Genomic DNA, 14,669 nt, shown 5'->3' with positions numbered 1-14,669 from the left:
ACAGCCTTTTATTGTTAAAAAAAAAAAAAAATTGTATTTTTTTCTCTTTTTGGAAAAAAAAAAAATCTATTGAAACAGAAAACTGTCACCACACAATAACGTGTGATAGTGGCCTAACACACTATGCTATCATGGATGAAAATCCTGCAGGGCACACAAGATCCACCTGCTCACGCCAACACATGCCCAGACCAGTTTGAAGTTCACCAATGACCATCTGGATGATCCAGGGGAAGGAACTTTTTGGTATCAACCCCACTCTCCATGTTTGGTGGAAGATAGATAAGTACAACACAAAGAGCACCCTCCCAACTGTGAAGCATAGTGGGGGAAACATCATACTTTGGGGGTAATTTTCTGCAAAGTGGACAGGACAACTGCACCATATTGAAGGGAGGATGGATGGGATCATGTATCGTGAGATTTTGGCCAACAACCTCCTTCCCTCAGTAAGAGCATTGAAGATGGGTTGTAGCTGGGTCTTTCAGCATGACAATGACCTGAAACACACATCCAGGGATGTGGACTAAGGAGTGGCTCTTTAAGAAGCATTTCAAGGTCCTGGAGTGGCCTAGCCAGTCTCCTGACCAGAAACAAATAGAAAATCTTTGGAGAGAGTTGAAACAATATTGCCGCCCAGCGACAGCCCAGAAACCTGAGAGATCTGGAGAAGATCTGTATTGATGAGAGGGCCAAAGTCCCGGCTGCAGTGTGTGCAAACTTGGTCAGGACCTACAGGAAACATCTGACCTCTAATTGCAAACAAAGGTTTCTGTACCAAATATTAAAGTTCAGTTTTTTTATTGTATCAAATACTTATTTAACACAATAAAATGCAAATTAATTATGTAAAAATCCTACAATGCGAGTTTATTTATTTTTTTTAGATTCTGTCTCTCACAGGTGAAGTGTACCTACAAGAAAAATTACAGACCTCTCCATTCTTTGTAGGTGGGAAAACTTGCAAAATTAGCAATGTATCAAATACTTATTTCCCCACTGTATATGAGAGTAATACTTTTGTTGGTGTTTTTTTTTTATTTTTCATGTGCTTTGGTATCTGCATTAATAGCTTTGGCAAACCAAGTATGGATAAGAAATCTCATGGCTTGAAGCCGAAGAGCAAAGTGTACATTTTGTTTTACATACAACTGTAGTTTGCATAACACAAGAATACACAGAAGTAATGTATGCAAATTTATCAGAAAATAAATATTTAGTTAAGATAACAATTTCACGGGATGGTAGCAGTTTAAAGATAAACCATATATCTTGCTATTAGGGTACCGTTACACCTAGCGACTCACCAGCGATCCCGACTAGCGATATGACGCGGTCAGGATCGCTGGTGCATCGCTAGGTGGTCGCTAGTGAGCTGCCACACAGGCAGATCTCACCAGCGACATCGCAGGGGACGGGGATCGCTACTTACCTGTCAGACGCGGCGATCCTGCGTCCTCCCGCCCGGCTCCACGCGTCGCTCGTCGTCACAGCAGGAAGCGCCGCAGGAAGTGGACGACGAGGAATGGTCCAGCAGCTTCTCGCGCGATCAGCGATAACCAGCGGGGGAGCCGGTCGGAGGTAAGTATCACATGCAGCGATATCGCTAGTAATATCGCTGTAACGTCACAAAATCGGTGACTATACAGCGATATTGCTAGCGATATCGCAGTGTGTAACGGGGGCTTTACAGAAAAATATTACTTCCTTCAGAAAAGAAGAGTCCACAATTGATAACTTCGTAATATTAGAAGAAAGATGAATGCTTCTAGACCAAGGGGGGCAATTAAGTTTCCTGAGGGGCCACATGAGAGACTCGGTCACGGTCTGTTGTGGAATGCAGGACCAATATGCAGAAACAGTGTTCAATATTAGTAACATTTTATTTAGACATTCACTGTCTAATTTCCATTTGTTTTGCTTTTCACTCCCCTTTTTCCAAAAGCCATATCCTTTTTATTTTTCTGCCCACATAGCTGTATGATGGCTTGCTTTTTGCAGGAAGAGTTGTATTTTTAAATGACACCATTCATTTTACCACATAGTGTACTGGAAAATGGGGAAAAAAAAACTAAATTCTGACATTGTTTTTTGGGAATTGTTTTAATGGCAGATGTTGTGTGGTAAAAATTACTTGCCAATGTGATTCTCAATTTAGAACATTTTTTTTTTTTTTTTTTTTTTTAAGCTCCATAACCAGGGGCGTAACTACCGCGGTTGCAGCAGCAACTGGGTCAGGCGGAGAAGGGACCGACTGAGGCCAGCAAATACATCAGCTGGACATACATGAAGCAGAAGTGTGTTGCGGCGCACAGACCCTTTGGGTCAGTGCACAGCAATACGCGCCACCAGCCATTCAGAGGCCAGCACGTGACCAGGGGCGCATGGCAGTGACATCATGCGCTCCCGCGGCTTGCACGCCACTGTCAGCTGCCAGCTTTAGGATGTCGCATGGTGGGGGAGCAGAAGGAAGGGTTTGTTTTTGTTTTTTAAATCAGCGAGTACACGGTGGCCATAATACTACACGGATGTCTATGGGCTGTGTATTATATGAAGGATATCAGCTGTGCGTTATATATGGAGGTGCATTAGCCTACATGGAGGACTATGGAGGCACATTATACTATATTGAGAACCATGGGGGGGGGCGCATTATACTATATAGAGGACTATGGGGGGCCATTATACTATATGGAGGATTATGGGGGGACACATTCTATAGGGAGGACTATGGGGTGCATTATATTATAAGGGGTGCATTATACAGTATGAAGGACTATGGGGATGCATTATACTGTATGAAGGACTATGGGGGTGCATTATCACTTATCACAGCAGGTGCTGGCAAGGAGACCTGTGTGATTTGGCTACATCAGTCTCATGGTAATACATAGCTTCACTGGAGGCAGTTTCTTCTTTTTCCACTGTATGCCACTGCCTGCTTATGACTCACTATGCAATAACTTACAACCCTTTAGCATTTTTCTACTAAGAGTGGAGAAGGCCATTGCCAACACTTGTCACCGGCTTATCTACCTGCAGAACAAAAGGAATTGGTGTTTTAATTTAAATTGCTCGATCCCCATCACCCCTGAGGGGGGTCCAGAGCCTCCTATACACATCAGAATGCAGACCACTACAGCAAAAACCTGAAGGCCATCTAATGTGTACAGGGACCTAGCACTCGATTTCTGGGAGCAGTGTAAAGAGATCAGAGAACTCTATAGAGCTCCAAACCATGGTGTCTCAGGCGTGCTTTGACATAGATCTTATTTACTGATCTGTCATATCTGTACCTAAAAAGCACAAAAGGAAACTTGTATACATTTTTTTTTTATTCTCACCTGAAAAAGTTACCACTTTGTGGCACCTTAAAGTCCAGTGAACTGACATTTTTAGAAGTCAGATCTAAGCCATTTTCATTTCATGCTGTACAAATCTCACCTGAGCAGGTATAATGTAATCAGCAACATCCCAGATCCTGAAGCCGAGGTCCGACGTGTTTGTTGCCGCCACTCCTTTCACTTTAGAGGTTACGGAGCTGACTACAGTGTCAAACTCCTGGTAGCCCTTCTCCCAGACAAACACCCATCTGCAAATGAAGAAGCAACAATGGAGCAGGGATTGCTTCAAAATTATAACAGTGGACTAGCTTAGCCCTACATTTATATTAAAGCTGTGATGGAGGAGGGGAGGAGAAGGTCACATTCTCTTTGTAATAGGAAATTAATCGTGCTGCATGCCAATGTCTGTAAAGCGCATTTTACAAAAGTTATGAGTACCTTAGTGGATGCCATTATGGACGTATGGAGTTAGTTCTACAATAGATCCAGGACAGTATCATAGTTTTTCAGACTTTTGGTCCTGACATTTCAATATTGCTTATGGTAATTGTTTACAGAGCGACTCAAACCCACACACACATACGTTAAATATGACTGGAGATTTGTAATGTATAGCCACCACACGTGCTCCCTTCCATCTAAATCTGTCAGATTAGTGCCTTGTTTACTTCTTCTTCCCCCAAAACGGCTGCCACATAAGCATAGGAAGCACCGTGGAATGTGTACACCATGCCTACCCCCTGCCTTTGCTCAGTTGTAGAATGGACACAGTGCCATCGCCATCTGGATTGGCCGATAAGACCCCAATTCAAAGGCAGAGAAGACCACAGACTTCACGTTATCCCACAATGGTCCCCATGCCGCTATGGTGGCCAATTTGGGGAAAAAGAGATCAAGACGCTGGGATAACACAAAGGCAACAGAATGGAGGACATTAGGCATGGAGACTTAAGTGTAAGAAAAGAGTTCAAATGTTAAGTCTACAGTCACTCTGTGTGACTGCAGACTTATGGATTCCCCCCAGCACATGCCCACTAGTCGAGCTCTGGCCGGGAGTATGTATAACGCATAGATACCCTCCGGTCCAGGCTTAGAAACCGATGATCTATGCGTTATACATACTCCCGGCCAGAGTTCACCTAGTGGGCAAGGCCTTGCATGCACAATTGGATGTGTTTAAATAAAATGTTCCTGTGGGGAGATAATCTTATAAATGTGCCCCTGCTGTGTACTGTGTAATGCTGTGTCTGACCGTACAGGAACATGGTCTGATCAAACCACAGCTCCTGGGCAGGGGAGGAAGCAAGAGAGTATACAGACAGGACAGCATGGGATCACAAATACAGTAATTAGTTTTGTGAGGTAAAACATTCCCGTCTGGCTTTAAGCAAACCCCCTGCCCAGGAGCTGTGGTATGACCAGACTTTGTCCCTGTACGGTCAGACACAGCCATTACACAGTACACAGCAGGGGCACATTTATAAGATTATCTCAGCACCGGAACATTTTATATAAACACATCCAATTGTAGAAGTTATTATTCCAAGATCTATTGATTAAAATGAGCATTGTTCGTGGGAAAACCCTTAAATTTTTTTTTGCTTATACACTTAAACCAAAAACAACCATTCTTACATTATGCTGCATTGGAGACAGTTACATTTGACCTGTATGCAATTTTTACGAATAACCCAATACAAGTTTAGTTTGTGTCCAAGTAAGCAGACGTGGCCTCATGGCTTCTGTGCAACACAGAAAAGTATCTTGGCAGGTGGCATAATATGCAGTCATGGTACCAGGGCTGTGGAGTCGGAGTCGTGGAGTCGGAGTCGGTAGAAATGTACCGACTCCAGCTTTAAAAAAAAATGTATTCATATTTCATAATTGAACTTTCATATGAATTTTATAAATGTTACTCAAATATATATGTTCTATCAAACTATGAACAACAGTGATAAGCAGTTCTGCTGGAGATAGAGACATTTCTTACTTCTTGTGTGTCACTGTTCTCCACTGCCCTTATCTAATCTTATACTTGGTTAACCTCATGCTGCCCCAACCCCCCTACTTACAATGTATGAAACTGAAAGTGAAAATGTGTTGCAAATTCTTAGTAGTAAAGCTCCTCCTCTAGACTAGATCATACTAGGTGTGCGCAGGGCTGTGGAGTCGGTAAGCCAAACCTGCGACTCCGACTCCTCAATTTCCCTTACACCGACTCCAACTCCGACTCCGACTCCACGACTCCGACTCCCACACATATTGCTTATATTTAAGTGAAAAATTTATTGTAGTACAATGTGAACCTCAGACATTTAATCATTTTTATGATCCAATAATCAAGATGTTTAGATAGAACAGAATATATATTGGTGTACTACCCGGTTTTCATTCTTTTTGGTACAGATACGATATGGATAGACAGATATGGATAGATAGAGCAGATTTCTAATCTGTTTTTGCTATTGAAAACATTATCTATGAGCTCAAAAACCTTTCAGGTGATGCAGTTTTTTAAAAAGATGATCAACTTTTGCAGCTGAAAAACGTATCCTCAAAAAACACAGGAAAAACGCTGTGTGTGAATGTAGCCTTAGATCAGGAATAGAACAGCCATTTATAGGACATTTCATAACTTTCCCAAACTCCTATGAAAAAATATTCAGCACATCCTGCATTGAACTACTGTGCCCAATTTATTATATATTTTAGGAGTCGGAGTCGGTCCATTTTATACCGACTCCAACTCCGACTCCACCAAAATGAGCTCCGACTCCGACTCCACGACTCCGACTCCGACTCCACAGCCCTGGGTGTGCGTCTTCCAAGCATCTCACAGCTGCCTGCTACTCAGAAGAGGAAGACTGTAAGAAGTATTATCCTTTCAACAAACTTTGCATCAGTTAACTGTGAGTACATGAGGAATAATAACAGTATTACTGACCACTATATCAGTTGTATGACCTGGCAATAATTTTGTACAATTGTTTTTAGGAAAAACAATTGTCATTTGGATTGTGAATGCAGAATTAAAAACCTGAGAATGTCAAAGAAGCATCACATTAAATCAGCTGTATTTGAACATTTCACCATCACTCAAGATAGAAAACATTATGTCTGTCAGTGTATGACAAATGATCCAGACGAAAACAAATGCTGTGAAGCCAAGATGAGTGCATATTCAGGCAAAGATAAAAATGCTCCTACCAGAGCTTCTAACCTAAAGAGACATTTACAGCGCTTTCATCCAGAAGTACTGAAAGCAGTGGATGAGAAAGACTGCATCCAAACCAATGAACCAGTGCCCAGCTCTTCCAGCCAAACAAAGGAGCAGAGAACTTTGCAGCCATCAGTTGCAAGATATTTTGTCAGTGACAAAGTTACTGTGACAATGACAGTAGATACATTTAAAAAACAGACCATAGAGCTTGTTGTAAAGGATAGTGTGCCTATTTCATTATTTTCACCACCAGCTTTTATGTGTCTGAATGGGGAAATGGCCAGCAAGCTTGGTGTTTCTCTGGAGAGAGAGAGTATTAGAAAATTAGTAATCGAAGAAGCTTTTAAACAAAAGGAAGAACTTAAAAAAACTCTCAAGGGACGCTTTCTGTTTCTTAAAATGGATGCCTGCACACATCACAGAGTGAACTATTTTGCCATCAATGTCCGATTTGTTTGTGACAAAAATGAAATAGTTACCAAGACATTGGCAGTAAAAGACACCAAAGCTCATCACACCTGTGAGTTTCTCCAGGTCTTGGTGGAAAAGGTTCTGCAAGACTATGAACTTAAAAAAGAGCACGTTCTTTCTGTCGTAACTGACAATGCTTCAAATATGATAAGTACTATTAAGCTAATGAATGAGAGTAATGATGGTGACCAGCAGCTAGAAGAACATTCTGGGTCCACAGACACAGAAATGTTTGAAATAGAGGACCACAGTATTGTAACTGAGGAGCAAACTGAAGTTGCTTCAGATGAACAGCAACATGATAGTTTAGATGATCTTGTTGAAACTATGTCAATATGTTCTTTCATTCATCACATTCGCTGTGTTGTGCATACGCTACAGCTGGCTATAAGAGACAGTCTGCAAGAAGGACATGCTGCTGCACTGATTGGCAAGGTGAGAAAATTGGCTACTGTTGCCAGAACCCCTAAAGTTGACTCAATTTTGAAGAGACGTGCTGGAAAAGGGGCAATTATTGATCAAGCCACACGATTGGGCAGTACTTACTTAATGATTCAGCGCTTGGTTGAACTGAAAACCTTTCTTGTAGACATGGCTAACCCTCAACTTACGCTAAATGAAAGTCAGTGGAATCAGGTGACAAAGCTGGAAAAATTGCTAGAGCACCCATTTACAGTGACTTAAAAATTACAAGCAGAGGACTTAACTCCAGGTATTTTCTTAAAGGAGTGGAAGAACCTGATGTTTCGCCTGTCCCAAAGAGGAGGGTTAATTGCAAGTGGCATTGCTACATCAATGAAACGGAGAGAGGAGCTACTATTACAAAATAACATTCTTTTGGCAGCTGTTTATGTAGACCCAATGCATCGGATTCTTCTAGATGATCAACAGCTAAGTAAAGGAAAAGAAACTCTGTTTGAAATAGCAGTAAGGATGAAAGGGTTGCAGAACAGTCAGGAGGAACAAGAAGAATTTGGTCGTCCTGCCACATCTTCACCCTCATCATCAACTGATGAAGAATTTAATTTTGAAAAATATTTGGATCACAAGGACCGTGCAAAGCGTTCCCGCATAGAAGAGTCATCCCCATCAAGGAACACAGCCAGTACATTTCAGCAGAATTTTTCATGTGCACTAAAAGAAATTGAGAAATTTGACCGTTCATCAAAAATAACAGTGCAACAAGCGATTCCTCTGTATCCTGACATTGTCAGAGATGTTGCCCGAGTGGTTACTGCTTTGCCACCAACACAAGTTAGTGTAGAGAGGTTGTTCTCTGCTCTCAAAATAATTAGATCAGATTTGAGGGCATCCATGAAGGAGGATCTGACAGAGGCAATACTTTTTCTGAGGACAAATTTATAGATTTCTTCTTATTAACTGCATAAAAGTGTTTATTGCATATTTACTTACAGTTTAGAAAAGTTTATAAAAGTTATTTGCTATATTCTAATTGTATTCTAATAAATGTAGTTTTTGCTCTAAGTGGTCTGATTACTTATATGATGGTGAGAAACTGAATAAGCACGATGTTTAATATTTTACAACAGTAAATTTGTTGTTATGAATTGGCCATTTATGAAGGAGTCGGAGCCGGAGTCGGAGTCGGAGCCTGATAAAATCCAGGAGTCGGAGTCGCAACTGTGGCTTACCGACTCCACAGCCCTGCATGGTACACTCGTTACGTTAATGTTTAGTGTCCAGTTACATTGTGACATATTAGTAGAAAAAAAAAAAAAAGGGGGCACCGCACTTTTTTCTTGTGTGTGAGAGCCATCTGTATAAGGTCTGTCATTTACTGTTTAATTGGTAGGAGAAACGACATATGAGAAAAACGGATGCAACAAGGATTGTAAAACCTGACACATGGACCATTGGATCTAGCATACTAAACAGAACATGTTCGATTTATGACAGCTTTCATGCCAGAATTCTGGTGTAAAAACTTTGTAAAATTCACTACATTTCGCTGCAACTTGTAGCTGAGCCTAGATTTTGCGACTTTTGGAGTCTTCACGAGTTTTAAATAGTGAGTAGGATTTGAGGAGCTAAGCACAGAGGTGTACGCCGCTTGTCCTACGCTCGCCTCTTCCTGAATCAGGAGTGTCCGTCTCCAGCACATCTCCTCATCGGGAACTTCGCTGATCTTGATGAATTGGGGCCATGGACCATTTTTCACTCATGAGAAAAATAGTGTGTAAAGCCCACCTAGGACTCCTCTTTCATTCCCCCCTTGTAATCTCAAGCCGTAACCGCCTCTAAGCTGTTGCCCCTGATTACTGAGTCCCATCCTGCGCTGCTGTTGTCCTTTTCATTTTTTTTGTTGTTGGTGTGAATACCAAAATAAAAGCTCAGTTCTTTGCACCACAATTAGGGTCCCACCTCATAGACCGTGGAAAAATACTTTACAGATCTTAATCTCTAGGAAAAGTTTGACTGATGAACTTTCATACTCGTGAAAGTGACTCAAACTTGTTCTTAGGAAGTGACATATCACAACCGTGTCGCCAGGCAAAGTTACAATGTTTAGAGTTCCTGGTTGTAGATACATTTTACTATGTAAAGCTTGCCATATACGTGAAAAAGTCAGCCAGACCCATCGATTTGTCAGGACTGTCCACCAATCTCATGTACTTGAGCAATGCCGATGTTACTCACCAGAGCTTCACCCCATACCGACATGCGCTGGACATGAATGGTGGATGATGGCCAAAGCCCAGGAGGTGAGCTCGGTCCATCAGCAGCAGGTTTCAGATAACGCTGCGCAACATCCAGGAGCAGAGAAATTCTGATCTCAAATGTTTAATCCCCGACATTTAGTAGTCAATAGCAACCATGGCCCCCATCACAATCGTGCTGCCCCTGGGTTGCAATGGCAGCCATCAGATAATCATACATTCCAGTACTATATTAGCACAAATAAAAGTAAGGTTTAGTTCACACGTGGCGTTTTTTTCGAGTTCCCGCGGCAGTTTTAACCGCGCGATTTTGCCGCAAAAACGCGAAAAATAAGCATCCCATGCATTCCTATGGGATTCCGCAATGCTGTGCTAATGCTGCGGTTTTTACCGCGGCGGAATCGCTTCGCGGTAAAAACCACAGCATGCTCATTAATTTGCGGAATCGCGGCGATCCCGCACCCATAGGAATGCATTGTTCCGCTTACTTTCCGCATGTGGCTGTGCACACCATGCGGAAAGTAAGCAGAACAATTGCGGATGGTACCCACGGTCCGGAGGAGAGGAGACTGTCCTCCGGGCTTTGGGTACCATATCCCTGTAAAAAATAGAATTTAAAATAAAAAATATTGTTATTCTTACCCTCCGACGTCCCGCGCAGCTTTCCCGCCTCTCTCCACGCTCCCGTTCCCAGTAGTCCTTTGCGAAAATGCCCGCGATGGCGTCCGATCTCACGGGATCGCGAAGTCTCGCGGTAATTCGCGCGACGTCATCGCGGGCATTTTCGCAAAGGACTACTGGGAACGCCTGCGCGGGACGTCGGAGGGTGAGAATAACACTATTTTTTATTTATTTTTTTTACATTCTATCTTTTACTACTGATGCTGCATAGGCGGCCTCAGTAGTAAAAAGTTGGTCACACTCGTCAAACACTATGTTTGACGAGTGTGACCAACCTGTCAATCAGTTCTCCAAGCGATGCTACAGATCGCTTGGAAAACGCTAGCATTTTGCAAACTAAATACGCTTGCAAAATGCTAGTTTTTCCGCGGGAAAATCGCGGGAATTTAAAATGCGATTTTCCCGCGGACTGGAATTCCGGAATTCTCGCGGTAATTTCCGCGAGAGTTCCGGTACGTGTGCACTTTTAGCCTTATAGAAAAGGGTTTCACAAAGTAAAAAAAAAAAAAAAGAAAGAAGTTTTTCCCCCTTTAGTGGAAAAACATTAAAATAAGTTTTTACGTTTTTAAAAGTGAAATGGAACCAGCTGATTCACACTGCCTGAAGCATGGGCAATAACAAAGACCAATTGAAGCGCAATATGTTGCCAAATGGCGGTGATCCAGGGCTGTGGAGTCAGAGTTTAAAGCGTTTTAAGGGGATCGTGGGCCCAACTTTTTTAATCCCTGGATTTTGCAATAAGAGAGACGAACTCATTCACTGTCTGTGCTTTGAGCAGAATGAAGTAGCTGGCAGGTTCCTTTAATCAGTAAGGCCTCCTTCACATGTCTGTATATAATACGTACGTGAAAAACAGTACTGGTGTCAGTGTTTTTCCAATATGCCTAAAGAGAAATAAATTACAAAGCTTCTCCTATACTTTGCAATGTTAAACACTGACAGCACTCGGATGACACGACTGCCATCCGTGTGCTGCACGTGTTTTTCCCAAATCCATAGACTTGTATTGGCCCTTGTCATCCGTGCACGGTCTGTGTAAAAACATGGACATGTGCATAGAAGCATAGGATATAATGGGTGTTGTAGCTGTGAAAACAACTAATGCCACTCGTACTGTAAACTCAGACATGTGAAGAGGTCTAAGCTACATGTACTCTGAACTTAGGCCTTCGAAAAAAATACAACACATCCTCCTCCTCATCCTCCCAAATAGTCGCCATATGGCTAATAACAGAAAAAAAAGTAATTACAATAAGATAAGAGTAACAATAAAAAGTTATGATGGAGGAGTGAGATGAGAAAATGTTAACAATCAGAGTATCAAAAGGTAAAAATTACTGCTGGGGTGTGGACAGTTCTGCTCAAAGGATCCTGACATACATAGATAGATACTGAGCCCAGCTGGATGGTGGTGGTCTGGAGGGTACAATCTGACACTGTCATTAGAGATACTGAGCCCAGCTGGACGGTGGTGGTCTGGTGGGCACAGGGTACAATCTGGCACGAGATACTGAGCCCAGCTGGACGGTGGCGGTCTGGAGGGCACAGGGTACAATCTGGCACTGTCAGAGATACTGAGCCCAGCTGGACGGTGGCGGTCTGGAGGGTACAATCTGGCACTGTCATTAGAGATACTGAGCCCAGCTGGACGGTGGCGGTCTGGAGGGTACAATCTGGCACTGTCATTAGCGGTACTGAGCCCAGCTGGATGGTGGTGGTCTGGAGGGTACAATCTGGCACTGTCATTAGAGATACTGAGCCCAGCTGGACGGTGGCGGTCTGGAGGGTACAATCTGGCACTGTCAGAGATACTGAGCCCAGCTGGATGGTGGTGGTCTGGAGGGTACAATCTGGCACTGTCATTAGCAGTACTGAGCCCAGCTGGATGGTGGTGGTCTGGAGGGTACAATCTGGCACTGTCAGAGATACTGAGCCCAGCTGGACGGTGGTGGTCTGGAGGGTACAGTCTGGCACTGTCAGAGATACTGAGCCCAGCTGGACGGTGGTGGTCTGGAGGGTACAATCTGGCACTGTCAGAGATACTGAGCCCAGCTGGACGGTGGTGGTCTGGAGGGTACAATCTGGCACTGTCATTAGCGGTACTGAGCCCAGCTGGACGGTGGCGGTCTGGAGGGTACAATCTGGCACTGTCAGAGATACTGAGCCCAGCTGGACGGTGGTGGTCTGGAGGGTACAATCTGGCACTGTCATTAGCGGTACTGAGCCCAGCTGGACGGTGGTGGTCTGGAGGGTACAGTCTGGCACTGTCAGAGATACTGAGCCCAGCTGGACGGTGGTGGTCTGGAGGGTACAATCTGGCACTGTCAGAGATACTGAGCCCAGCTGGACGGTGGCGGTCTGGAGGGTACAGTCTGGCACTGTCAGAGATACTGAGCCCAGCTGGACGGTGGTGGTCTGGTGGGTACAATCTGGCACTGTCATTAGCGGTACTGAGCCCAGCTGGACGGTGGTGGTCTGGAGGGTACAGTCTGGCACTGTCAGAGATACTGAGCCCAGCTGGACGGTGGTGGTCTGGAGGGTACAGTCTGGCACTGTCAGAGATACTGAGCCCAGCTGGACGGTGGTGGTCTGGAGGGTACAATCTGGCACTGTCAGAGATACTGAGCCCAGCTGGACGGTGGCGGTCTGGAGGGTACAGTCTGGCACTGTCAGAGATACTGAGCCCAGCTGGACGGTGGTGGTCTGGTGGGTACAATCTGGCACTGTCATTAGCGGTACTGAGCCCAGCTGGACGGTGGTGGTCTGGAGGGTACAGTCTGGCACTGTCAGAGATACTGAGCCCAGCTGGACGGTGGTGGTCTGGAGGGTACAGTCTGGCACTGTCATAGTAGAACATTATTTCTCGCAGAAGGAGGCAATCATTACACAATGTACAGGAAAGTTCTGTAAAGCCGGTTGATACTACGCCCCCCAGCATTCCCGGCCAGCACTGTGGGAAGACTCGCAGCTGGGGTGCAGTGACGTACGGTCCCCCTGGCACGTGTGTGCCCGCTGAGCACCGCCGCACATATGGCAGCAGGTGACGCGCCGGACACAATACCCGCACTCTAGAGACTTCATACCCGATAACATAGGCGAGGATCAGCAGCTGGATGACTCGGTTCAGCAGTCCGACCTTGCGGCTCTTAATAAGCGCAATACGCGGGGTGTTGTAGTCGAATATACAGCTGTAGACCTCGGCACAGCAGCCTCCCCCAGACATGACCGCACAGGAGCCGCGGACTCCGGGACTCAGGACTCCAGCGGGACACGTGACGAGCCCTCTAGTCTGGGATCATCTCCTCATCAATGGGAGGAGCAGGATTTCCTCCCGAACTGCCATCTACTGGTCGGCAGTGGAAGTGCACGCCTCACATTCAACAGCTGTCACTAGTGGGCTTGGCTCAGTGCCGCACGTTGTCCGCGGCTCCGCTCACACGACTGATTGTCCGCGGCTCCGCTCACACGACTGATTGTCCGCGGCTCCGCTCACACGACTGATTGTCCGCGGCTCCGTTCACATGACCAGAGGCGTATCTAGGCTTCCTGGCACCCGGGGCAAGAATTTGGTTCGGCGCCCCCCCCACACACACACCAAGTACGTATGCAACTTGCACACTTAGGCTAGTTTCACACTAGCGTTTTGGAGCGCAGCGACGGCCTGCGCACGGCCGCCGCTAAGCCCCGCCCCTGCTGCGCCTCCGCCAGTAGCTCCGCCCACCGGCGCATGACGCTGCATGCGCCCTGCGTCCCCTATCTTTATCACAGGGGGCGCAGGCCGTGCGCAGTATGCGTTTGGCGGCACATGCGCCTTTTTGACGGTGCGCCGACGCAACCAAACTGCAGCAGGTTGCGTTTGGCGCAGGTCGGCGCACCGTCAAAAGGACGCATGCGCCGCCAAACGCAGACTGTGCGCAGATTGCGCACGGCCTGCGCCCTCTGTGATGAAGATAGGGGACGCAGGGCGCATGCAGCGTCATGCGCCGGTGGGCGGAGCTACCGGCGGAGGCGCGGCAGGGGGCGGGGCTTAGCGGCGGCCGTGCGCAGGCCGTCGCTGCGCTCCAAAACGCTAGTGTGAAACTAGCCTTAGTCATGTACCCACGAGCTGCTCTCCCTAATGCTCTCAATGTTCAGTAAAAAACTGTAAGCAGGAAGAGAAGCTCATCGTCACAGGACCATAAGTATGAAAATCGCATATGAGTGAAGTGTCCATGTGATGACTACTGGAACCTGCAGAGCTGAGTCCTGACACTGCAGCTTCTGAATTCTTACAAT

General features: G+C 45.4%; 1 protein-coding gene across 1 annotated transcript in view; it reads right to left on the bottom strand.

Moving 5' to 3' along the window:
• The window catches only part of P2RX4 (purinergic receptor P2X 4), a 74,238-nt gene extending 60,488 nt beyond the window's left edge, over positions 1–13,750 (bottom strand). Inside the window, exons 1-2 of the mRNA XM_073585962.1 lie at positions 13,478–13,750; positions 3,445–3,592 (exon numbers count right to left, since the gene is read on the bottom strand). Coding sequence (XP_073442063.1) covers positions 3,445–3,592; positions 13,478–13,617 — 288 coding nt within the window. The 5' untranslated portion in view covers positions 13,618–13,750. The remainder of the gene's footprint in view (positions 1–3,444; positions 3,593–13,477) is intronic.
• Between the last annotated feature and the right edge of the window lie 919 nt (positions 13,751–14,669).

This window comes from Dendrobates tinctorius, unplaced genomic scaffold (assembly GCF_039654945.1).
Source record: "Dendrobates tinctorius isolate UK_male_01 unplaced genomic scaffold, ASM3965494v1 ptg000090l, whole genome shotgun sequence".
In the NCBI taxonomy this organism is placed as follows: domain Eukaryota; kingdom Metazoa; phylum Chordata; class Amphibia; order Anura; family Dendrobatidae; genus Dendrobates; species Dendrobates tinctorius.
This window is presented reverse-complemented; position numbering and strand designations above follow the sequence as displayed.